Source organism: Colias croceus, chromosome 20, assembly GCF_905220415.1.
Source record: "Colias croceus chromosome 20, ilColCroc2.1".
NCBI classification, from domain to species: domain Eukaryota; kingdom Metazoa; phylum Arthropoda; class Insecta; order Lepidoptera; family Pieridae; genus Colias; species Colias croceus.
Genome location: NC_059556.1, coordinates 4,981,514 through 5,008,606, shown reverse-complemented (window position 1 = coordinate 5,008,606; position 27,093 = coordinate 4,981,514). Strand labels below are relative to the sequence as shown.

The 27,093-nt window shown below is 32.5% G+C and overlaps 1 protein-coding gene across 1 annotated transcript; it reads left to right on the top strand.

Moving 5' to 3' along the window:
- On the top strand, positions 1-27,093 carry LOC123700674 (endochitinase). The gene is made up of 11 exons (XM_045647952.1): positions 1-51; positions 7,436-7,496; positions 10,153-10,322; positions 11,004-11,169; positions 13,851-14,073; positions 23,046-23,169; positions 23,687-23,884; positions 24,159-24,455; positions 24,656-24,862; positions 25,308-25,382; positions 26,260-27,093. The coding sequence occupies exons 2-11, from the start codon at positions 7,442-7,444 to the stop codon at positions 26,380-26,382; spliced, it is 1,638 nt and encodes a 545-aa protein (XP_045503908.1). The 5' UTR covers positions 1-51; positions 7,436-7,441; the 3' UTR covers positions 26,383-27,093.

Here is a 27,093-nt window from a genome sequence, read left to right as displayed (position 1 = left end):
CTTGCAGCGTGCTCGGGGCGCAATCACACGCACGCCGTCGAGTCGCGAGCCGTGAGTATCTAATATTTTACTAATGTGAATGTTTTTGTATAAAAAAATAAAAAAATACGTGAATAAAAATACTGCTGCTAATAAAATAGAGGTGTAAACAGTGAAAAATTACAGTGCATTTGTATTTTTGGTAATTTTGGTAACGACTGCGATGCTTATTGTTTATATTTTTTTAACGTGTACGCAGACTCAAATAATAATATTTTATTAATTAACAAAGAAATGCTAATTAATCGGAAAAGTAGAGCAAATCTTCAATATTACATTACAATATATCTACGTAGAATAATAATTACACTGAACTAAATTAAATAAAATTTTAGTAACGTTAAATAAAATTGTAGAACTAAATTAAATTTTAGTAGCGAATGCTATTAAATTTAATAATAGCCAAAAAAATTGGCTATTAGTGTAATGACATGTGATATTTATGGTATCGAACCAAGTTTAATTCTAGTTATAATTAATTTAGATTTAAATGTTAATAGGGTCCAGTTATATTAAATAATAATTTGTGACATTTATATCCTAATTGATCTTTTATTTATTCAACAATTGCTATAATTAAAGTACAAATGTAACAAATTCATTCATTTATATATAAATAAAGTGAACCAATAATATTAATTATCTATTTTCACGTTATTAAAATTTTAAATATGAGGGAAATTTAATGCTAAATGAATATTAAACATATTTGTAACTAGCTTCCGCCCGCGACTCCGTCCGCGCGGATGTCGGTCTTCGCGTGGATGGTTATTTCTCCATTTGAGTACCTCTGTCAATAACATCTTATAAATATCTATTGGACCCAATTCCCAAATACGGCTAGGCCTATAATAATACGCAACGTGTGTTCGCGGTTCTACGGAACAACGTCTATGGATAAAACTGAAAAATTAAGATTAATTTTTTTCTACGTATTTTTCCAGGATAAAAAGTATCCTATTTTACACCCAGGATAAAAAGGTATAATTATACCAAGTTTCATCGAAATCGAACCGCTAGTTTTCACGTGATGCCTTCACATACAGACAGACAGACAGACAGACAGACAGACAGACAAAAAATTTTTTAATCACATATTTGGGTTTGGTATCGATCCAGTAACACCCCCTGCTATTTATTTTTTCAATATTTTCAATGTACAGAATTGACCCTTCTACAGATTTATTATATGTATAGATTACATATTATTGACTGGCCATTTACTAGATTTTTAATTACTAGTCTCTATCGGATATTTAGTGAGCGGTTATTTCTTTGTTCTTTTTTAAATAACTATCATATTCTGACTTAATCTAAATATTACTTGTAAATATAATTATAAGTATAAACAAATAATGATACTAAAGCTTTGTTCCATTTCCAAAAATAATAACAATTATTTGTTTAATAATATCAATTTACAGTTATGTGCTGAAACGTTTCTCGGTTCCTTTGTTGTTTTAAATATTCAGGTTATTGTTATTACAGTACCTATATTGTATTTTATGTCTCATTTAGATTCATAATATTACTGTAATAAGATGGCTAAAGTTTTTCTTCTTCATTCTTAATATAGGTTATCCCTGGCAATATATACGGTTACTTTTTACAATAACAGCATTTAGCATTATGCTTACGACTACGATATTAATAAAAATAACTTTTAGTATTTTCAATTTTCATCAATGGCTTTAAGGATCGGTTAACACTAACATTATTGAACATACCATTTTTAATGTCTTGTCTTCAAAATTATCTCATAAAAACTTGTACGTTTATATTGAGAAAGCAATATCAATATTTTCCAACAGGTTTCGTTGACAAAGTCTTAGAACAAAGGTTTCACTTTCGGGCGGTGACCTTAGTCTAAGGATACTGACACTATGAACTCATCACTTTGTGTTTACATGCAAAGCACGTGGCCCTATCGTTGCGTGCACCACGCAGAATGATCCTTAACAAATATTAATATAAACAATAAATAATGTATAAATATAATAGTTGAACAATAGTTTAATGGGCGTGAAGGAATGAAGGAAAAGCATTTAGCAGTTAGCGTTATGGTTAGGGAATATCTTTAGGTTTTTAACTGGATTATAATTATATTTCTATTATATTTTATTAGGAAGTTAGATAAGTGACGCTACAGTCGAAGGAACAAATAGTTTCGTGTACTTACATGTTTATTTTTAAAAGAATGAATTTAATATCGTTGTGTCTAGCCGGTTAAGTTATAGTAATTGTGACTGTCTGTTGTAGTAGAGATTAAAACGTTGTAAAGTGTCTGCTTTTTATTGAAAAGATTGTTTATCTAGACTTGAGTATTATTTCAGAAAGATTTCTTGTAACCCACGATTAAATGAAGGAGAAGGTTTAAAATAATATTATTATTGTCTATTGAAAGTGTGTATTATAATATATTGTATATAATTTGAACTTCTACTCGATGTCGTGATATATCGTTGTAACGAACTATATTGTGCTCCTAAGTTCATTGATTCCATGATCGATGCTTGCATACAAATTCGGGAAGTATTTTTTTTCGCTGTTTGAGGAAAAAGTATTAACAAGGAAAAGGACAATTCGATATAATTCACCTCAAACGGTACGTGCTTTGTGTAAGTAATCTATTGCAAAGTTTTGTTTGGTCTTCTTTTCTAAATTAATGATAGTTTTATATGGATCGTGATAATGTATTTGTGTCAATATATGGTGGAATAGAAATTCAGCTGTTTATTACGAAACAGGCAGTAACTATTTGAAATGTTTAATGTTACAAGATGGCTCTATATTTCTAAAAATAAATGACAGCAAATACTCTTTTAAACCGCTCGAAGTATAACTTTGAATGGCATGGCTTTGAATGGTAGACCTTTTAGAGATGTGGTATTTTTTAATGTCAAGTGTGGTTTTATAGAAAACTAGGTTTCCGCCCGCGGCTTCGCCCGCGCAGTCAAAGAAAAACCCGCATATAGTTCCCGTTCCCGTGGGATTTCCGGGATTGCGTGATTTTCCCGGGATAAAAAGTAGCCTATGTCCTTTCTCAGGTATCAAAATATCTCCATATCAAATTTCATGAAAATTGGTTCAGTAGTTTAGGCGTGATTGAGTAACAGACAGACAGACAGAGTTACTTTCGCATTTATAATATTAGTATGGATAAACTAGTAGATGCGTCATTCGGTAAGTTTATCCCTGGTCACATTTATTAGCTTTCTATAATACCAGGCAATGTCCCTATCCATTCTATAACATTTGAAGAAGTAAAAATACTATTTTTTACGGTAAAAATATGGGATCGATATCCTATTATAATATTGTATTAAAATGATTCCAGCATTAGCATAATCCAATCAACGCTTTATTTTGTAAGCATGTGACCCATTTTTTGTGATTTGGTCTGCAAAGAATAAACCTACTATAAACAAGTTCAGCAAAATACGTATATATTTGACCTCTTTTGGCATTGTACCATTAAAACTATTGGATCTGTTCCCCGATGAGACCAATAAATCGTCTTGAGAAAGATACACGAAACGTGTACACTTTTTCACATCTAAAAATCCGTGTACGATTGCAATAGAAATGTTTCACAAAGAAATACTTGTTTAGTAAATATATACAAAGGAGAATGGCAAACTCCCATAGGACTCTGGGCCTGATCGTTACACTGATGATTTATGGGTGATTAAATAGATAAAATTATACAGACTCTAGGAATATAACAATTATAGATCTTTTCTATGGGATAGCGGAGATATTGGGATATTGATTAAGATCAATTTTGAATATAACGTTACTAAGGCCCTTCTGCGATTAGGTACGATACTTCTAGAATACGACACTCGCGTAGAATACTAGGTACTTCGATATTTGCTGGCTACCCGATGCTCGCATATTATGCGACTGAAAAATGACTAAATTCATCATTATTGTGCCTCGTTTTTGTGGACCGACGTTATAATAATAATAATTCATTTATTTATTGCAACAACAGTTACTTCGTTATGTCGAGCAATCAGCAATTCCAGTGACGAAGAAGCTCTTGCAGTTTTTCTTTTTTATAGAAATAGAAGACGCCAACGTAAGAGTAAGAAGTACTGGATATGGATGAAATATATTGAAAGAAACATAAATTGTAGAGTTTTTGTAGCCGAACGAGAACTACAACATGATGATTAGATATTTTTATCTTTCTAACGAAGAGATACGCGCGAGAGTCGAGACGCGATGCAAAAGCGACCGACACGGTGAGTAGTGCTATACTAGTCGCGGACGTGTAGGATACCAGTAGCGTAGTGTGCGAGCCTACATAAAAATGTATGTGAGATACTCCGCGGCGACTAGTCTCCGAGACTTGCAGGATACTTGAATCGCCTATGCGTATCGTAATGGGAAAAGGGCCTAAAACTTCACTCAAATGTCAAACAACAAACATAAACAAATCACTCATCACTGACACAATTATGATTAATAATTTGACATTTTATTAATGGCCAGCTACATAAATATAAATGTTATAATTATTATTGATTAAGTAAAACATGTTTTTATTTTATAGAATGATCTAAATAAATTAAGATATGTGTTAAAAATAAGTTAAGTTTTGCTTCTGATTTATAAAGCATTTGAATTCAATAAAATTAAAAATAAAATATAGACATTCATTCGTATTAATCGATATATTCGACTTTTTTACTCCTGACAACACTGACAATCTCTGCTTGATAAGACCGGTAGTCATAGAAATCTAAATAACAATGCCGGTAGTGAACACATTATCTTTTTTTTTCAAAGATTTGTTTTCCCATTGAATCAGAAGTAAATATTTTACCAAGAATTACTAAAAATAACATAATGAATTTTAAATATATTATGATTTCTGTAACAGTTAGGCCCAGTTTCGCCATTCTCCTTTATAGGCTAAGCGCGCACCACGATTTTAATTTTTGCGACACGATTTCAAAATCGCGCTGTAGAAAATCGCAGAGAGTACGGTGCGCGCACAGCGATAATTTAATAGTGATCCTTACTCACTTTCATCGTGGATTTCGTACAAGTTGCTTGTCTTTATTTACTACTTCGGAGGATAAGAAGAAAAAAAAAGAAAATTCGTCTATATTGGACTCATTCTTTTACAGCAGATAGAATTGTCAAAGGTTTATTTTATCCATACTAATATTATAAATGCGAAAGTAACTCTGTCTGTCTGTAAATTTGGTATAGAGATATTTTGATACCCGAGAAAGGACATAGGATCGGTTTTATCCCGGAAATCCCACGGGAACGGGAACTATGCGGGTTTTTCTTTGACTGCGCGGGCGATGCCGCGGGTCAGAAATACAATGAACTTCGGATGTATCCCAAAAAATTCTTTGGCTATTATAGAATGAAAATTCCGCCAAAAGGCCGCCCTTTGTGCTTTTTTATTTTTTTTATTTTTGTAACCTTTATGTATATTTTGTTTCTTGTACAATAAAGTGTTAAATAAATAAATAAATTCAAACCATTGACTGATTACTGAGTTTATGTTTACTAAACAGTACCTACCTATACCACTACGATGTTTACTGTTGGACAGACGAAACACAAGTGAAGTGCCTGCCGGGCCCGAGTGTGTGATTTTATTATCGCAGTGCGCGCGGTACCATACAATTTCATATTCTGCATTTCATTTTGGCGACAATCGCGTCGCGAGCAGTCGCAGCAAAATGTGACAAATCACAATTTTAAAATCGCTGCGATTATTTAAACGCATGTGCGCGCATTGTCATAGTAACTCATACGTTGTATTTCTGCGATAAAATAATCACGCTGCATAAAGTCGTGGTGCGCGCTTAGCCTTACAGCCACGTACAACAAAAGTGTTAGGATAGCAGTTTCATTGAAATTATCAATGAAAAGTCGATATATTTTTAAACGAAACGGGAATCCAGAATACATTTATTTAGCATTGCTGATTGAATTAAATGTTTAGATTAGCAGATGTCAAACCGGCTCCTTACTGTGTTATCGTCACATCAGTAACTAGTTTATTTGTCCACTTTCTTCACATAGCCTCTTGTTTATAATTAATTTGCTAGGTTAAGTGATATAATCTGGTTTCTTTGTAACATATAAAGACACTGACATAATTTAATGTTTGTTAGTTTAATGTTACAACTTACAATGAGTTCTTTTTTTATGTTTGATATAATGTAGAGTTAGCAAAATACTCACTGCAAAGTACACTTTATAATTATAAATTATATTAATTGTTAACATACATACTTACATAGAGTAACTATATGAAAATTGTCAAACAGAATAAAGATCTAAAAATAATATTTACTCGTTTGAATTTTTTATACACATATCATTTCAGCTGATAAGAAGATAAATACAAACAATAAAACCAATAGACTGGCCACAGAATAGAGAAGGTATAGAGTTTTTGCTCCCGTTTACCAGTAGCATAATAGGATGTTTTTGTTATGTTTATAGTCTAGGTCAAACTGGTGACAATCTAGAGCGCTTGTCCCGTTAACTACAAGTGGGTCCCGTTAGCTCATTAGACAGAAATAAACGATATTCAATTGCATATTTGTACTCTGTTGGTGTTTTCTTGTTTGTAATTGCGTATAAAAACGTTATGTTAATAAAATAAAATACGTTATATTTATTCTGTTAGTGTCGTTGGTAACTTTTCTGTGAACCTAAAATATTATGAACTTAATGATTGGTTTATTCAAGTAGGTATGCGTTATTAAGTGCACTTTAAATATTTATTTGCATGCACTTAAAATTTAATTTAATATTATTTAATGGTAAAGTTTTAATAGTAAATACTTTTACTTATAAACAAACAAGAATATCACCATTTACGATACACATTTATTCGAAGAGAGACAAAATAAAAGCATTTTTTATCTAAAAACATTACAACATATCCAAGTACTACCTGCGACCCTAATAACCCATTTTCCGACATTACTAAATATACCTAACTTAGAGCCTTTAACAAATTTACCGCACAAAAGGTTGGATTAGGCTAAATTTGTACTGTATTTCCTCTTACTAAACACACCCTAATAGCTTTTCTTTTATTCGTAACCTATTTAGTTATTATTATTAGAAACGCGTATCATGCTTTATGAATTAATTTTGTTTGCATTATGATAAAATTGGGAACAAATAATTTTTCTTTTTATGAATTTTTAAAAAACATTTCTGTTGAAATACAATACAAAATATTAATGTAGAGTAAAAAATAAGAATAAGCAACCTCATCTGTTACCTAATGGAGTGATAGAAACACACATTTAAATGGTGTATGATTAATTGATTATCCTATGGTCATTTAAATGGTCTATGATTATCCTATTATAGTTTTAAAGTGTACTTTTGTTTGTTTTAGGTCAAAATGCGAGTATTACTAGCGTCGTTGGCAGTCCTTGCTGCTCTAACTGCAGCAGACGGTAAGTTGTTAATTGCTATATTAAAAACCACCGTTACTTTATTTTTATATATTTGATGCTCCTGTATTGCAAACACATACATACATTAGTGCATTGCATTAAATAAATAAGATCACAAATTCACGAACTTACGAGTCGCTACATTTCTATATTTTACAACTATTTTTCCTTACAATTCATGATTGTTAGAGTTCAGACATACCAAATAAAACAACAAGTATCCAAGCTTAAAACTGTAAGCTAGCCTGTTTGTGTCGGTGTTTACCGATTCCGGCGATGCCTTGAGGCAACATCAAAGTCGAATTAATTGAGAGTGCAGACAGTTTCGTGTCGCGGTTACTTCGGGCTTAGCACTACATATTTGGATATCCTACAAGTTGCTCCAATGAGTTGCATTTTTGAGTAAAACAATATAATCACCTGTTTTGCAGCTTCTGGATGTTCTGTTAAGGTTATCCGTCAGTTTAAATGAGTATGAAAATTAACCTCAAAATATTTAAGCACGAAAAAAAAAAAAAAAAAAAAAATTATTTATTCTTTAAGACACGTACATCAATCATACATACATACATTCATAACATAGTGCTTTATACAGTTTCCAGCCTTTTTTTAGTTTAATTTTGTACTTTATACTAAAAAAAAAAACTAAATAAAGGTTCCGCTATCGATGGAAATATGGATTCTTATAACATACAATTTGAATGGAGGCTTTATGTTCCATGGGGATAATATTTGGGATAGCTGAGCCGATCTGGCACTTTTTTTATTACGATTATGGTAATGATGGGAAATTCTATCTAAGCCCCATTTACGCTTGAAGTGTGAGACCCTTACGCATTTGTATGGTCATACAAAACTATTTATTCCACATAATGTAATCTGCTGAATTTTTGTGACATTCTAATAATAATTTTATAGAACCAGTTATTGAAAGAAAATATAAAAATAAGCAACGTCTTCAAGCAGATGAAAGCAAATAAAAATAATATCGAAGAAATGGTAGAGAAAGTTTATAGTCCGTGGCTTCTTTATTGTAACTTTTTCTTGTTATTTCCTATTCAATTTGGGTCACTAACTCAAAATAAAAATATTAGCTACCTATAACTTAAGTTCCTTTTTTTATAATTGTATTATTATTTTTTTACTATCTGAAATAGAAACTTCCTCCGTTAAAAGAAAAAAAAAAATATCCAAGTTTAAACTCGAATTCGCACACGCAAGTTTCTTCGGATAATATTATTGGTGTGAATTTCTCTTAAATTGCCAAAGTTTTTTGGAAGTTTATCTTACCCGCCTAATTCTCAAGTTTAATTTGAATCCGTTCTCTTTTACTTATTTCATTAGCAATAAATTTTCTAGAACGGAGAATATCGTTTTTGAATATCATGTGTAACTTACAGATTTATAAAAATAAAAACTTTCTCTTATATTGATAATATTTGAGGCATAAAATTAATTCATTCTTCTGAACAACAGTTAAAGAACAACCAAAAAGTTGAGAGACGGAGGTAGACATAAAAAACAAAGTTTGGAATGCTGTCCTTTATCTCAAGATGATACTTATAATACATTTTTATATTTCAAGTATGTTCATTTTTCTAAGGTTTTTAGCATAATTTTGTTTGATTGTAACTGTTGGTCGAAATTGAAATCCCTAATACGGTAGACTACATCTAATTAAAAGTGCATTAGAGTCAGCAATCCCATTCTATAACTAAACCAGTTCAATGCGCCTAATTATGTATCGAAATGAAGTTATCAGTGTTGTGACTCGAATACTAGATGCACCTAGATGTCCCCATGGTATTACAGACACGTAAACCAGACAAGCTAAAATATACTTACATTGCTACTTACGTAGAATTATAAAGCATGTGTTGGCCTCATACTTTATAACTCTGATCTATAATCAGAGTTATAAATTCATTTTCACTTCCGTAAAAATACTTCAGTAAAATGCGATACTTCGGTAAAAATTCTTCAGCAAACTATAGGATCCATTTCAGGTGATCAATTTTCTGTTCCCTATAGAATATCCTTACTGCATATAATTTTATTATTTATTTACCTTTATGAACGGTGTTTTTTATTTATTTATTATATAGCGTTTGAAATACACTGCAGCAGGAAAAATATTATCATCGAGTTTTGTGAAACAACATTGTATATTCACGAAGCAAAATCAGAATCGACCACAATATGTTGTTTATGCTATCAACGTTCCTCCACTTAATATAATTCGCATAATTTGTGCATTCATTATGCGACATAAGCTCTAAAATGTATCCTACAGAAGCTTAATGTATCAATAGCGTCTAGTGGCTTATTGGTTTATTGAGCTTAGTTAACTCAACATAATATTAGAACCTAACAAGATTCTCGTAGTATTTCTCCTTCATACTAAACATTATTTGAATATACCTACATCCATTCATTAAATTACCATAGCAGTATTTACTTCTGATCAACAAGACACCTGAGCATTTTCAAGAAGAAAGCTTATACATATCTGCAAGGCCAGCAAAACGTTCGTAAAGTCTCCGACAGTGCGACAGTTGGAGCTAACAATAAAAAAAAGACAATCAAGTTTTCATAATATTATATCCCTTATAACACTGCCAATTTTAACATGCTAATCCTGCTTTTTATTATGCAGCGGACAGCAAAGCACGCATCGTATGTTACTTCAGCAATTGGGCGGTGTACAGGCCTGGTATCGGCAGCTATGGCATCGATGACATCCCAGTCGACCTTTGTACTCATATCATTTACTCCTTCATCGGCGTCACGGAGAAATCTCATGAAGTTCTTGTCATCGATCCTGAGGTGAGTCTGGAAGAAAATAACATTAAAAAATTAACATTATTATTTTATTGAAAATTCTGTAAAGTACCTTCTCTAAACATTTAAACAAAAGATACGACTTTTGATATTAGTAGAGCTGTTTAGTGGCTACTTTTACATAATTATAATGAAAATTTAAACAGATCCAAAGTATGTGCACTGAAATTGGTATTTTGAGAAAGTTTCATCAAATGATTAACATTGTACAGTGTGGTGTATTCTGTATACTGTATAGCTTTAAAACCGCAAGCGTTTGTGTTGTGTTAAGCCCCTTTGTTTCGGTTGCTCTTATTTTCTTAGGATAATGAATAGTTTTTGTTACATATATTTATATTAGATTTCCAGTATTGAAACAACTTGATTTATGAAAGCTTGAAACTATACGACGTGATTAATGAAAACAATGATATAACAGAAATAATACACCAGAATTCCAAGAAGCGATGGTTACTAAGTATTTAAGTATTCAGAATTTTAGTACAGAAATGTTCAATCGAAATATAGGATTATTCTTATACCTCTTAGATATATTCCTTTTTTACTTATTTTATTTATTTAGCTGTACCAAACTGCAATTCACATTGATTCACGATTACAAATTACACGTAGTAATCCAGTTCCACACAACGATAAGTACTTAAGCTAAAAATGAATGTTCCCCAGTTGGATGTAGAAAAGGGAGGATACCGTAATTTCACGGGGTTGCGAAACACTCATCCCAATGTCAAGTTCATGGTGGCTGTCGGAGGGTGGGCAGAAGGCGGTGCCAAGTATTCGCAAATGGTGGCCCAGAAAAGTTCGCGAATGACCTTCGTCAGAAGTGTCGTTGGTAAGCATTGAAACTTTTTTATGACTGTTTATAATGTTTGTCATAAGGGATGGAACAATTACTTTTTGTTAACGTCGTAATATATTTAGGGTTACTTTTAAGCATGATAAATTATAACGACTTATGATTTTTCATCCTTAACAAAATTGTTTGATCTTAATACGATTCTATCTTATTTTTGTTGGAATTCTTCATGAATGGGTCTAGTAAAGTTCCTGTAGGCACTAAAATTACGTGCAAAGAAAGGGATAACAGACTCCCGGTATTCAATCATTCTGAATAGATGTACGTAAATACAATTTGTAAGCATTAATATTGTAATGTATTATCGCGTTTCTTGACAGAAGCATGAATAATAAACACGTCTACGTGAAGAGAATCAAACAGTCTTTCCGCATTCACTACGAAGTAATAGCAATCTATCAAAAGATGTGATTGAATTTATTGTTATATTTTTATTTACTTAAATAACAGTTATATTTTTATAACAATGTTTAGTAAACAATGTTAAACTTCAAATAAGCAGATGATTAAAAAAAAACTTATAAAATTTGTAAGAGTTGATTTTTACTTTAATTTTATCTAAACCTTTTATTAGATAAAAGTATAAAATTCAGACGAGTCAGCAGTCGACGGAACCGGGAATTTTTATATTTTCCTGTTACCTTGTCTTCTGTCTAGACGTGTAAAATATAGGAAAATGCTTCCGAGACCTGTATGCAGTATTTAGATAACTTCTCATTTAATTTTCAAATATAATTTTATAGATTTTTTTAATAGCTTAACTACTTATACCTATTATTATTTATTCATATTTGTTTTTCTTCATTTATTTTTTTTTTATTTTTTTTTTATTTATAACATTTATTTCAGGTAACAGACAATAAATTGTACAGACCCATAGAATAAATACCTTACAGACTAACATACATATAATATTTTATAACTAAAACTATTAAGCACTACACTATATACAATTCACGGCACTGGCAGTGTCATATTTCGCTGAATGGGCTTCGGCTGGGTGTTGCGAAGTCGCCCGCGAAACCGCCGGAACACGACACCACGGGGCCAGAACTCCTCGCTCATGAAGATCGACAGCTGCTCGCTCGGTACACGCACAACAAATGAATTAAAATTCAAATTATTGCGCGGCTCCAGGCGCTGGACCCTCACGATAAACTTGGTCTTAACCCGCACATACTCCACTACATCAGAAGCTTGGGTGGAGTGGTGCAGGCGGGACACGTACAGCTGCGTCGTCGGTATGGCGGGCCGCAGCAGGTGGTTGTTACCGGTCGGGGCGGTACCGCACTTGTTGGAGGAGGGCTTCTTTTTCTTCTTCCTTTTCTCTACCTTTGTAAAGCCCTCCTCATCGAGTGGATGACTATTCACGCTCGACAAGTGTGCCGCACGGCGCGGGGAGTCCCTGTGCTTAACGGGATCTCCATCTCGGGTGATTTCTTGCCGCTTTACGGGAGGCTTGGCGGCAGCGGCCGCGTAGCCAGCCGGTGTCGGGTTGGCTACACGAGGCGGGCTCTCCAGGGGAGGCGCGGGTCGGGCGGGGCGCGGCGTGACGCGGTCGACGGCTGGCGGCGTCGTCAAATTCGCTGACTCAAAAGTCTCACGTTGCGCTCCACGACGTGTGTTCACATATGAAACCTCCGTTGACCTACATAATGAAATTGAATCGCGCAGGGCGATGACCTCATTACGCAGATCGTTGATGGTGGATTGGGAAGCTCCAAATTTAAACTCCATCTCCTTTAGGGCAATCCTTAATAAAGTGATGTCCTTAAGAAGGCGGGTGACGTCGACGTGGTCGAATGTGACGGGAGGCAGCTTACGCAAATCCTTCGCCACGAAAGTCGGCACGTCGTCCGGATCGGTCTCCTTGAACACCTTGATGATGTCCCGTAGACTCCTGTCTCCCTTCTCGTCCCTCCTGCGAGACGGCATCCGGTCGGCCATATTCAATGCCAAAAAGAGAAGTGATTTGGCGTCACGTATCTCTTCTTCCGTAAAATTGCTGGTGCAAATTTGCTCTATGCTAACTTCATCCATGACATCCAGCTGATACTGCAGAAATGCCAGGACTTCATTAGGAACAAGCGTAGCGCTCATTGTTGCGAGCGATAACGTCGACAATCATCATCATCAGCCCATAAACGTTCCCACTGCTGGGACACGGGCCTCCTATGAGGGTACAGGCCATAATCCACCACGCTGGCCAAGTGCGTGTTGGCGGATGACACATGTCGTCGAACTTTTTAATTCTTCGACATGTCGGTTTCCTCACGATGTTTTCCTTCACCGTTCGAGCAGCGGTGATGTTACAACATGCGCAGATAAATTGAAAAATCAATTTATTTCCTGCGCGCTCGCCTGGTCTCGAACCACGGACTTTTCGATTCGAAGTCTAAGGTCTCACCACTGAGCCACCACTGCTCTCAGTATTTTCGTAACCCTCATGTCGTAGGTCGAAATTAAATAGATTGTCCGAGATAAATGGAAATATATTCATTGGTTATTGGCATATTATCATACAACCCTTGCCATGGATATTTTTCGGTACTATATTAGCATACCCATATTAACTTTCTTGTGAAGCGCGTCACACTTTAATTTCCCATTTATGGCTCTTAAATATAAGCTACTAATATTGGTTTTAATTATTATAGATTTCCTCAAAGAATACAATTTCGATGGTCTGGACCTTGATTGGGAGTACCCTGGCGCGGCTGATCGTGGTGGTTCTTTCTCCGACAAAGATCGATTTTTGTTCCTCGTACAAGAACTGAGAAGGGCCTTTATTAGAGAGGGCAAGGGCTGGGAATTAACAGCTGCTGTACCGCTGGCTAACTTCAGGCTTATGGAAGGGTACCATGTCCCTGATTTGTGCGAGTAAGTACATAACAGAAATCACTACATAGTATAAAACAAAGTCGCTTTCTCTGTCCCTATGTCCCTTTGTATGCTTAAATCTTTAAAACTACGCAACGGATTTTAATGCGGTTTTTTTTAATAGATAGAGTGATTCAAGAGGAAGGTTTTAGTATATAATTTATTAGGTTTTAGACAAAGCGGGCTAAGCCGCGGGCGGTAAGCTAGTAAATAATAAACAAGCAAGAAATACATACAGTTGAACATAGAACTTCCATATAACTCTTCATATATTAGCAAAAAGCACAACATTTTATACTAATAAACTATTTTTCGTTCTAACATATAATCATTTTCTTTCCAAAACCTTTCTTGTCTTTATTAAACCCTCGTCTGTCGGAACACAGATCTGTGCCAAAAATTTTGTACCCGTAGTCTGTCGGGGCACAGATCTGTGCCAAATCACCGCCGGTTGGAAATTGGCTCATTGTAACGCAAATATAGTTCAAATCTGCATAAACGACTATTTAGTTGATAGCTTATGAATTACTGAATATTTAAAGTCCATCCAATAATAATTTGACCGATAAATATTCGAAATATAACAGTAATTATGTCATACTTTAGTCGAGTAACTTTTAACTTTTAAAGTTTTACAAAATGTAAAATTTTGCGGAAAGTTGAAAAACGGTAATTATTTATTGGTCTTTTTATTATTATTGACTATATAACCTAATGTTTATGTGCCGAAATAATGAAAATTACCAACAATTATTATACCATAAATAATGGTTTCAAATATGTATCTATCACTTAACTGTACGTTGCTTAGTTTTTGACCCCTGGTAAATCATATTTTTTTTTACATATTGTATTTGTTCTTTACATCATTTTACGAGAAATTTTATGAAGATTTTAATGATATAATTCAAAATTTGATACTGTGTTCCATTTTAGAGATATTTCGTTTTCAAATCAAAACCGACAATAATTTCCCCGTAAAATCCGCATACAGGATGTTCACAAATTCAACGTCACTATTTTTTAAATTTCGTCTTCAATTAAATTTTTCATTTTCATACAAAATAAAATGTACATGATAATATGTTTTGTTTATATTGAAAGGTATCGTTTTTGTGGTATTTATAATTGTCCTCAGGTTAAAAACGATATACATAATCAACTACATTACATATGGACATTATAGTCCGTAACCTGCTTACGAAAAAATTCCAGAGACACATTTTCTTTCTTAATTCTTTTAGTTTTAGTATATTATGGTTAAAAGTGTATATATGCTGGAAAAATAGTAAAAAAACCTACATGGGGAACAATGGTTTTCACTATGACCTATACAGGGTGTCACGGATTTCCTATCGTAGGCCTAATGGAGCATATAGTGTTTAACCTTCTGATGCTGTAAAAAATATTTAAAAAATCCGGTCGTGCAGGAAAAATTATCTTACAACTTTTCAATAAACTTTGTGTTCGTAACCCTAACTACGCGGATCATACTCGCGAGCGTTATACATAAGCGGTCATTGACCGAACGTGGACTCGAACGCTATGCTTAACCTCGAACCTCGGAAATAAATAGGTACCTACTGTTTGGATAATATTTTTTAGAGTATACAAAACACATACAAAAATAATCGTTTATTTTACAAAAAAAAAAAAAACTGAAACTGAAACTGACCGCGGTCGAGCCCTTTTAATACTTTTTACTTTTAACATATTTTAATCCTAAACTTAAGTTTTTTTAATTTTTATTTTTGTCTGCATTATGCAATGTGTTTTTTACTTTTGCTTTACTAGGTATTTACTTATACTTTTAATTTTACGAGGAAGTCTTCAGATTTTTCATGAATCGAAAAACTTCATTAAGCTAATACACATAACTACACGTTCCGTAAACAACAAAAAAAATATTTATCAAAGTTTTCATAACGATAAAAATAAAGTACGACTGTGAGTACGACTCCCTCAAACTCGTAAGTCATAACAACTACCTGTACCTACATAATTAAGATTACTGACAAAATAATTATTGTAATAAAACCTACTGAGTTGTGAAAGCTAAATAATAAATTTATAATTTATTTATTTAATAAAATAAGTCTAAATTATTAATAATTATTGATAATTATACGACCTTTACCTATTTTCCATTTGGGTTAAAGCTATTAAATTAATAATTATTAGTGAAAATGAATAATAATACTTTGATTTAAGAAATAGAAAGTATGTTTTACTTATGATTTTTCGTAATTAGGTAGATGTGTCGTAAACACCAATTACATGCACACGGTGTCATATTTACCAGAAGAAATCAACCTCTGTGAAATAAACGGTTTCAAAATGCAAACACTCACCCGATTATCATGCACAGGAATCACAGGATCGTAATTCGTAATAGGTACATATTTCACAATGATGACGAATGATGAGTAACGAAGGTAAACAAATATTACATAATGTATTAAATATTATACCTACTAGGTACTCCAAATATCAATCACTTCTTAACATAACTAAGTAACATAAGAAAATCTCGTAACTACTTAAATGCATTATCATGGATTTATACAACCACTGCTTTAATAACTTTAACTAATTATTATAAACACAAAATAAGAATTTCGACTAACGAGTAATGATCCCGAATCTCCCGCGCAGATCTATCACAGCCATTACGCTAAGACGTTTGGTGGAGAACTAACAATTTAACAAAATTTGTGCAATTATTAAAATGCGCGGACGCTTACACGTGCCGGCGGCGGTGTCTTTGTGCAACTAGCAAAGGTAACGCCCCCTTTCGTTTGTGAAATGCCGCCTTTTAAAAATACGGTTCCGTTGTTTATTTAATATTTTATTTTACTTATCTTTTTATTATTTACTTTCAATTTTCTTTTGTAACTACAAATGAAAAAACACAATCATTGTATAATTTAATGTGAAATTATCATGAAATGATATTATTAAGTTTTATGCTGGGAATAATATTATTATTTGATAGGTATTTAGGTAAGTACCTTAAGTTGCTATTTATACTCTAATCTAGATTAGGCGCCATATTTTAATTATTGAGTTTCATCTAGCAAAAGTTGAAAGGAACAGATATTATTATGTATTCTAAATCATTCTTATTAAAGGTATTTTTACAAACATTTCCCTACGAATCCCTAAACTCGCATTGTACGTTTATTCGTATTATTATTGAAGTTTTTAAGTAATTTTAAATGAATTTTTGTCAGTCGCTTGTTTTATCTTTCGGTGTCAAGTTGCTATCGTTTGCTTTTTGCCGTTTTCTGTGTTTCATCTGTGAGTTTCTGAGTCGGTAATGTCGTAGGTATTATACGAACGTGGAGTATTAAAATGTTTGAGTTTGAGTACGGGTGCTTTAGTAGGTATGTTGTGAAGGTGTGTTTAGTGTGTGTGATAGGTACCTACTGCATGTTGTATGCTGAAATTTCTACAAGTTGGTAGGTATGTACCTTATTTCAATATCATTGTACAAAAATAAATTAAATAATTGATACGCATGTATCTAAATAAAAAAACTAAGTAAAGATTAAAATATGATTAAGTATAAAAAGGGTGCGGTCAGAAGGCGATGGTACTAAGTAGGTAAATTTTCGTATTTTTTGGTAACGAATAACGATAGTGTACTTGTGTATTTGTCTCTTATGTAACTCTAAAAAATATTATCCAAACAGTACTTAGGTATTTATTTTCGAGGTTCGAAATTAAGCATTGCGTTCGAGGTCAATGACCGCTTATGTATAACGCTCGCGAGTATGATCCGCGTAGTTAGGGTTACGAACACAAAGTTTATTGAAAAGTTGTAAGATAATTTTTCCTGCACGACCGGATTTTTTAAATATTTTTTACAGCATCAGAAGGTTAAACACTATATGCTCCATTAGGCCTACGATAGGAAATCCGTGACACCCTGTATATAGGACAAAGTGATACTATGTAATTTGTGTAGGACAAACTCAAAAAGAAATTTAACACTTTAATTGTACAACATATTCTTACCTTCATACAAATACAACAATTATTGGGGAACATTTATTGGGGAACCTTAAGTTTCAGAAAAAATAAAAAGCCGGCCAAGTGCGAGTCGGACTCGCGCACCGAGGGCTTCGTACAAACTTATTTTTTTTATTCTGCTGTAGGTATCTTTTAAATTGTAAATCTGAGTTTTAAATGTGAATATCAAGTTAATACACGTAGGCGTTCATATTAGTTGAAAGTTGAAATTATTAAGTACTTTTTTTATTTGTAAATGGCAATTAAAAAATCATGTTCTTTGCAATTATTCTTATATCTGTTTTTATAAAACATTGCTTTTTACCAAATTTAAAGATTTTATGTACTTGGGAAGTACCCTGTCGGTTTTGATTGCCTTGCAAATGTCAAAATTTGCTAAAAATTGCAGTATTATCCCAAAGGGTTTGGTTTTTAAGGGTCCAGAACCCTAATAAGATTACGTCTGTCCATCCCATCTGCCCATCTATCTGTCTGTCAAGACCCATTTTATAAGGAGCGCGTAATGTGACATTTAGCTGAAATTTATATTGATTACTTGAGTCGATTGAAGCTGCGAAAAAATCAAACTTATAAACCAACGCAATCAAAAGATACAGCCGTTTATGCTGCAAATTTTCGCAAATTTCGACATTAGCAAGGGAGTCGACACCTACAGGGTACTTCCCGTGTACGTAGAGTTTTGAAATTGGGGTAAAATAAGCTCATAAAGCGCAGATTGAGGAATAATTTCGAAAATCATAAAATTTTAGAGTTACAACATAATAAAAAGTTGGTTTGTTCGGAGCCCTCGGTGTGCGAGTTTTTTATTCTTATGTACTATATGTAGTACATTCGTAGGCAGAACGTTATAGATGTAGATCGCTGTCTGAAGACGATTATTTTTTTGCATTCATGACTTTAAACAGCCTTGAAACATTACAGATTTAATAAAACGAATTAAATGCATCATTTGCAGTACGCCTGAAAATATAAATCTATCCTCTCATTTTGTAAATGACTAGCGATAACAATTATTGTATTTTTGGTGTCAAAACTGCTTCTATTACCCAGAAGAAGAATGCAATTTTTTTATTTGAAGATATCACATTGCTGTCTAAAACTACATAATCAATAATTACTTATTTGTTAGGTAACCCTAAATAAACTTCCACCTTGATATTTTAATTTTCATTTGAAGATAAAAATATCTAAGTAACTATTTGATAGGATTACCTTTTTCCGATTCGTAAGCATTTGAGTATCAATAAAAGAGAATTCAAATGGAACAACGATCCTTGTGGCAATGGAAGACAAGACACTCCAAGGCTTACTTTAACAATAGGACGTAACAGTATTTGAAATCAAGAAAATATAACTCTGTATACTTTGTCAAATGAACAGATAATAATACTTACACGATCAGTGTCTGGGAATTTGCAGCTTTTAATTCCTGATACCAGGATTATTCATGAAATTCTACACATTACGTTTTATTTTATTCCAATCAAAATATTTTTAAGTTCCATGCCGTTTGTGTACTACGGACTTAGTAGTTAGGATTAAACTATACTGAACCGATTTTAATACAATTTTACCGATTAGTTTATATCTTAATTACAATATGCTTGGAAATACTGCATGTATTGAAGTAAAATAAAAACTAGATTGGATAGCTTTCATCACTTTCCTGATCAAATTCAAGTGGAACCTCGTGGTAATAAATCGTCGTCTCAAGGCGATCGTTGTGTTCGCTATATTACAAGAAATAATGAACAGAAGTTCGTTCTGTTCGACGTTATTTGTGCAAATATTGAATTGCAAATATTCCTATTAATTGGCCAATGTTGGCGTCAACATCACACATTACAACCACATGAGTATATAAATAGTACAGACACAAAGCTTCATAACAATTTTTTACCTATTATTTCAATCCGTTAGATGATTGATATTTTTTTAAGAATCTCTGTACTATTTATTTACTCATAAGCTAATTTAGCCCACGGACAAAATTATTTGAGTAACGCGTGGCTAAGTTATATGCATAAATAGGATTGGGAGCGTTAATTTTATTAAGGCATAACGTTCATTTTTTTAATAAAACAATAATATGATACGATTCTTTCTTCTATACAACTAGGGACATAATATAATGATTTTCATTTTGTATGTTTTCTGATTCCTATTATTTGTTGATTTTTAGAATTATAAGTATAACATTTAGATGTATAATATCATTTATATGTAATTGTTTATTTATTATGAATCTTTAAGTTTATTGATTTTTATCCTTTACATAAGCTGTATTTTATAAAAAATGTTTCAAACTCAAATTTCCGTAAATTTTTGATTTATAAATTAAATGTAACGGTTTATAATTAAGTTATGGTATAATTAAATGTAGATTTCACATTTGTACAGCTTAGACATTTTTCTGAATGGATACAGTGCCTTTCGATTTGTAGTTGGACAACATTTCATATTATACGATTACTAGCTTCCGCCCGCGACTCCGTCCGCACGGAAAAAATTAAGATTTTTTTCTACGTATTTTTCCGGGATAAAAAATATCCTATTTTACGCCCAGGATAATAAGGTATAATTATACCAAGTTTCATCGAAACCGAAACCTTAGTTTTCACGTGATGCCTTCACATACAGACAGACAGACAGACAATAATTTTTTTAATCACATATTTGGGCTTGGTATCGATCCAGTAACACCCCCTGCTATTTATATTTTCAATATTTTCAATGTACAGAATTGACCCTTCTACAGATTTATTATATGTATAGATAATAATTAAAAGCATGAAAGAAAAAAAAAGCATTTCTTCATAATGCTATTGTTACCACAAAAAATATTTTCTTAAATGCAAATTTTAAGAGAAAATAAATTAGACATGTGGAGACGTTACACATACAGACGTTAGAACAAAGCCCACTATAAGAATAACGTCATTTAGGAATAAGACGTTTTTTAAACATTAATAAAAACCTAAATATTTCCAAAAAGTAAAAATTACTGTTAGTTTTTATCTAGTTTTGATTAAAATAAAAATAAAAACAAGTAGCAAAAAATTTTGAAATGTTGTCATTTTGGAGCACCCTGTAAAGTCTGTATTTGTATGAACATGATTGGAGATCGCGCCCGCTTATGCTCATGCGTAAACGATGATATTCATAATCAACTTTCTCGAATTTTTATTAAATAAACCTATGTTTTTGTTATATTCACTCAAAAGATTGTCTATTCTAGTATGAAAATACAAAAATAAAAATCTAAAATACCTTGATATTATTTTTTTATGAGTATTTTTCTTTACAATGTAACATTTATTCAAAATGTGTGGGAAAAAATGCTTCTAATAAGTAAAATAAGCATGCCAGGGAGTAAGTAAGGTAACTAATATAAAGTTTGGTTATCTAGTTAGCATCAAAATTTACAAGAGTCTCACAGGTTAAAGTTTATATCACAAATTTTAATATCGAAAAAAATCGGCAAATCAGCGCCGAAAGCTCGAATTTGCCCGACAGACAGCACCTTTTTGAGGCGGCGCGCCGCGACAGCTGAGGGGTAAGAAAACTATCATTCAACATCATTAAATCTTACATTAATTATTAACATCAGCCTAATTCTTCCCTCGTAAAAAAGTCATTCACAAATAGAGAAAGGTAGTATTACTTTCGCAAATTCGTTATTATTCACAGCTTCTCTAAGTTCAACAATTTCTCAGGTGACCTTTCGGAAATTTATTACGATGATTTTTCATAATTTTCACAATGACTATAATCTATTTTATTTTAGCGTAAATTTATTTGATTGTCTCGTTGGGAACAAAATAATATTTTTCTCAAAGTAGGCAGTGATGTACGCTCTATTTTTTTTAACTTTAACAAAACGTTCATTCATAAGATTTGACATACCTACCTACTACTAAAATTTAAATCATGTGTGTCCAACGGACAAGGCTAATTATTCAAACTCAATATAATTATTATGGGAGAGCTTTTTTTATCGCAGTGCAATATTCCCATACTGGATCTTTTTTATTCAAATCTGAATCTTTAACAGACGCGTTTGCCGTTTATATATTATTTATATAAAATAAAATCATAAATGTATATTAAATATCTAATTAAGAAATAAAAACGTCGTGTGCTATATTGCTACGTATTTTAAAAGTTTCCAACATGTAATACTCTGAAACTCATTCCAGTTCTATATCTAATACTAGCTGTGCCGCGCGGTTTCACCCGCGTGGCTCCGTTCCTGTTGGTCTTAGCGTGATAATATATAGGTAGCCTATATTACTCGTGGATAATGTAGCTTTCGAATGGTGAAAGAATTTTTAAAATCAGTCCAGTAGTTTATGAGCCTATTCATTACAATCAAACAAACAAACAAAGTTTTCCTCTTTGTAATATTAGTGTAGATAGTGTAGATGTAGAAAATAACTAACGCAAAGCAATAAAATGCCAAATCCAACATTATTCAACAAATGATATAACTTTGGCTTTGTGTTAAAATCTGTATAGACGTCGATAACTTTTAGAAATTTTATTATTAATTGACTTTTAATCGATTATTGTAACATAAGTTTTATATACACGTGGTTGCTCTACATTGAAAGTACCTACTTGATGAATAAAAAACTGGTTCTTTTTCTTTTTTAAGTGAAATAAAGTTTTACATTCACCAAACTTTGACAGCATTTTGTTAATTATAGCTTTCATTAAAAATATGTTACCTGCTATTTGCCTCACATTAATTTTAGTTTTTATAAATCAACATAAAACAACAATAATATTTATTTTCAAGGTAGAGATTTTTATTAAAATTTTAAATCTCTCTATGTTTACCTATTAATTATGTCATAATGTCAATATAGAATTTTTTGGATCAAATATATTTATTTTAACATATATTTTAGTAACGATTGCTTTGTATTTTTCAGGGAATTAGATGCAATCCATGTGATGTCATACGATCTTCGCGGTAATTGGGCTGGATTTGCGGACGTACATTCACCTCTATACAAACGTCCTCATGACCAGTGGGCTTATGAGAAGCTTAATGTGGTATGTACCTGTTATGATTATAATATTATTATAACGCATTTAACTCTCTCTATTTATTTTTAAATAGATGAAGGATGTAAGTGTGGATAATATATTGTACTTATTACACAGATATTTATTATGTAATTATCACATAAAAATATATATTCGTATCATGCAGGAAGAAAGTATCTTTAATGCAAGCGTGAAAAATTTTAACCGAAAATATATTTTAAATATTAACCATACATTCCGATAGGAATGTCAAAATTACTCTTGTTATAAAAGCCGTCAATTATTGTAGGTTCTTTGTCTTTATCGGTGTCATGCTTTTGACAGCAAATATGGGGCGTATTTAAAATATGTCCTTTTTGTAGTGTCCACCAAAAATTTAAGAGTATTTTAAATATTTTTTTTATGGAAATAAATGTCTGAATTCCTCATCAGATTTCAGATAAATGGGGAGACATTTTAAGGCTGAAAATAAAGTAAATAAGCAACAATATTGTCAAGTACTTAATATCATTCATCATTTCAGAACGACGGGCTCAATCTTTGGGAGGAGAAGGGATGTCCATCAAACAAATTGGTTGTTGGCATTCCGTTTTACGGTCGTTCGTTCACCTTGTCAGCTGGTAATAACAACTATGGGCTTGGGACGTATATTAATAAGGAAGCCGGTGGCGGCAATCCAGCCCCTTACACAAATGCTACAGGATTCTGGGCCTATTATGAAGTGAGTATTATAAAATCAAAATGATAAATTTCTGAGTTAAATCATGTTAAATTGATAAGAATTTTAAATCTGTAAACATTACTCTTACACAAGAAGGTTTAAATAAAAAAGGTATATAATAATTCTTAAATAAACTAGATACCGAGGTAGTTTTTAAATTATTATTATTTTCGACTCTACCTCTCTATTACTTGTTAACAAAAATAGTTCATAATAAAACACTATTTGTTATGATAAAAAAATAAAATAAAATTGAACATTTAATTTTTATTAGATATGCATGGACGTAGACAAGCCAGAAACCGACTGGACCAAAAAGTGGGATGAGCACGGTATGTGTCCCTACGCGTACAAAGGAACGCAATGGGTGGGCTACGAAGACCCTCGCAGTGTTGAAATCAAACTGAACTGGATCAAACAGAAGGGTTACCTTGGCGCTATGACCTGGGCGATTGACATGGATGACTTCCAGGGCATTTGCGGAGAGAAGAACCCATTGTCCAAGCTATTGCATAAACATATGTCTTCGTATACCGTACCTCCACCACGTTCTGGAAATACTACTCCAACGGTTAGTGATAGACGACTAATTATTGCTATTGTTTTAGTAGTTCGCTGAGAAGTAAACTTCTTTTTGAAATAAGTAGGTATACTAACTACGTTTACCAAACATAATTTCCTTTATTCGAAGCTTATTTAAAGTCGAAGTGACAAAAATATAACTGAAGTTGTAACACTTACCTTAAGTATTTATTATCTTTATATCAACAGCCTGAATGGGCACGACCACCATCAACGACATCAGACCCATCTGAAGGCGCTCCCATCCCCACTACGACCAAGGCTCCTACACCAAAACCTACTCAGGCACCAACGAAACCTACTCAGTCGCCTGTAACAACACCTACTCAGCCCAGCAGTACCAATGCCCCAGTGGAGGAGGAGAAACCTGTCCCTGATGTAGAGCAACCACCTTCTGTAAGTATTTACAATAAATTTTGCTATAAATTAGTTTCTAAACGATCATGGTAGAATGATTAGTACAATTTAATCAATTAATTTTAAAGGTTGCAAATTTCGTATGTATCCTTTATTTACCTAAAAAATAATATAAAAGTTTCCGTAAAGATAATTTTCACTTCATTCAAGCATATTGCTTTAAATATCTTCATATCGCTAAACTTTTAACGTTTCGTTAAGATAAACATCTTTGATGGTCTATCTATGTATGTAATAAAAACAAATAAGCAGTTGAAAAATGTACCCATAACTCCCTTCCAAATCCCGCGGGATTTACAAGTCATTCAGAGGTCAAATGCCGTTCATCAACATTTCTTTGAGCAGACGTATAAAAGTAATTAAGCTCTGAAAAGAGTTGCCGAATCATTAATTCCTTTTAAAAATAATGTTTTTAATTAAACAGGAAAATGAGGTGGACAGCGCCGAAGTTTGCAGCGCTCAAGCGGATTACATCGCTGACAAAAAGCGCTGCGATAAGGTGAGATGAAAACTGAATAATTATTTAAGTTGATAACTGGAAATCCTTTTAAGTGCAATTTAGGGAATTTTATGTAAAATTTTTATGAGTATTGTTGGAATGAAAATGCTTTTATTGAAGCTATTAGATAGGAATTAATGGATTGTGGTTGACAACGATACGATTATTTTATCTTATTTTCATTGATAAAGATTTTTTATTGGACTTTTTGCACTTTTATTCACTCTTTATCTTTATTGCTTTTGTGGGAATCTAGAAGTCGATCGACATTATTTAAATCTTTAACTGTACCACACCCCGGACACTCCATACAAAATGATTGTTTTGACAGTCACACTGTAGAGACTGCAAATGTGTGTGTTAACGCTTTATGGTTGGCACATTTGTGACTAGCGTAAAAAAAAATTCGCGTTTTTCTGATGAAATACATCCGTAAACAGCACAATATTTAACCATTTTCTACGAAAAACGATAATCACAAATCCAAAATAATAAAATTACTTTATGTCAATTTGATTAATGTTGTCAATCTTCGTTGCGTTTCGTCTAAGACGTCGTTGGTATCGTCCTTGCGGGGAAATGGGTACCATAACATGTCTGATCGTGCGGGGTGAGGTAAGTGTTTAATTTTGGCGGGAGGCGGAGAGTGTCCGTTCTGTAGCGTTTAGCTACTATTATGTATTCTGTGACTGTACTATTACAAGTGTTAATAAATTGTTCCGAAATTCTTAAAGTACGTTAAAATACTAGCGAATAACTACCTGTTTAGTATCACAGAATCAATTGTATCAAAAACAAAGTCTAAATTAATTTATTAATGGTTTTTTTACCGATTTTTCTTATGAATTCTGCGGCTAATATTTCTTTTAATTTTCAGTACTGGCGTTGCGTAAACGGCGAGCGTATGCAATTCACATGCCAATCCGGCACCGTCTTCAACACGGCGCTTAATGTTTGCGACTGGCCTGATAATGTTGATAGAAATGAATGTAGAAAATAATTTAATTAGGACCTCATTTCAAACAAATTCGCTTTGCTGCGGTTTAATTTTGACTGAAGCAAACCGAATTGTTTCTTGATACAAACTTGAACATTTAATGTTTGAACTTCAATATTATTATGGATTTTTAAGACAAATAGTTTATTCCAGTTATATCAAAGTTGAAAACAATACATGAAAAAATAGGACTATATTATCATTAGTGCGATTTTTCAATCAGGATTACAATTTATAGAGATTTTCAGTGTTATCACTATATTTATAAAGTTCCTGTATCTGAAGTTCAAATGTTTTCTTTGTTAATGCTCATTTTACATTAGTTTTAAGGAAGAGTTAAGTTATTTATATAAAAATTAAAAATAAACATTAAAACAGCTTCGGTAGTGTACTGACATTTTATATTTCTTTTGAAATACATCACTTCTGAGGTTGTTTTAATTTAAAATAATAAATATTAGATATACTGATTTCACATAGGTACTTTTGTACCTACGAATAAAATTAGATGAGATTATGTAAAAGACTGCTAAAATAATAAAAAATACATACCTACTTCTTTATCTATCATATACCTTATGTTCTAATGTAATTTCTGTAAAAATTATACGTAGGTACCTACATCAATCATTCATCAATATGTTTTAAATTTTTATCATATACAGTTTTTTATTTATTGTGCTTGAAGAAGCTATTAAAGTAGTATAATATTTA

What these genes read in the sequence shown, in the direction of transcription:
- LOC123700674 (XM_045647952.1), top strand. Translation starts at nt 7,442, where the DNA reads ATGCGAGTATTACTAGCGTCGTTGGCAGTCCTTGCTGCTCTAACTGCA. An exon ending in CTTCGTCAGAAGTGTCGTTG is followed by an intron (nt 11,170 to 13,850) that starts GTAAGCATTGAA and finishes TAATTATTATAG; the next exon opens with ATTTCCTCAAAGAATACAAT. An exon ending in GATTCTGGGCCTATTATGAA is followed by an intron (nt 23,885 to 24,158) that starts GTGAGTATTATA and finishes AATTTTTATTAG; the next exon opens with ATATGCATGGACGTAGACAA.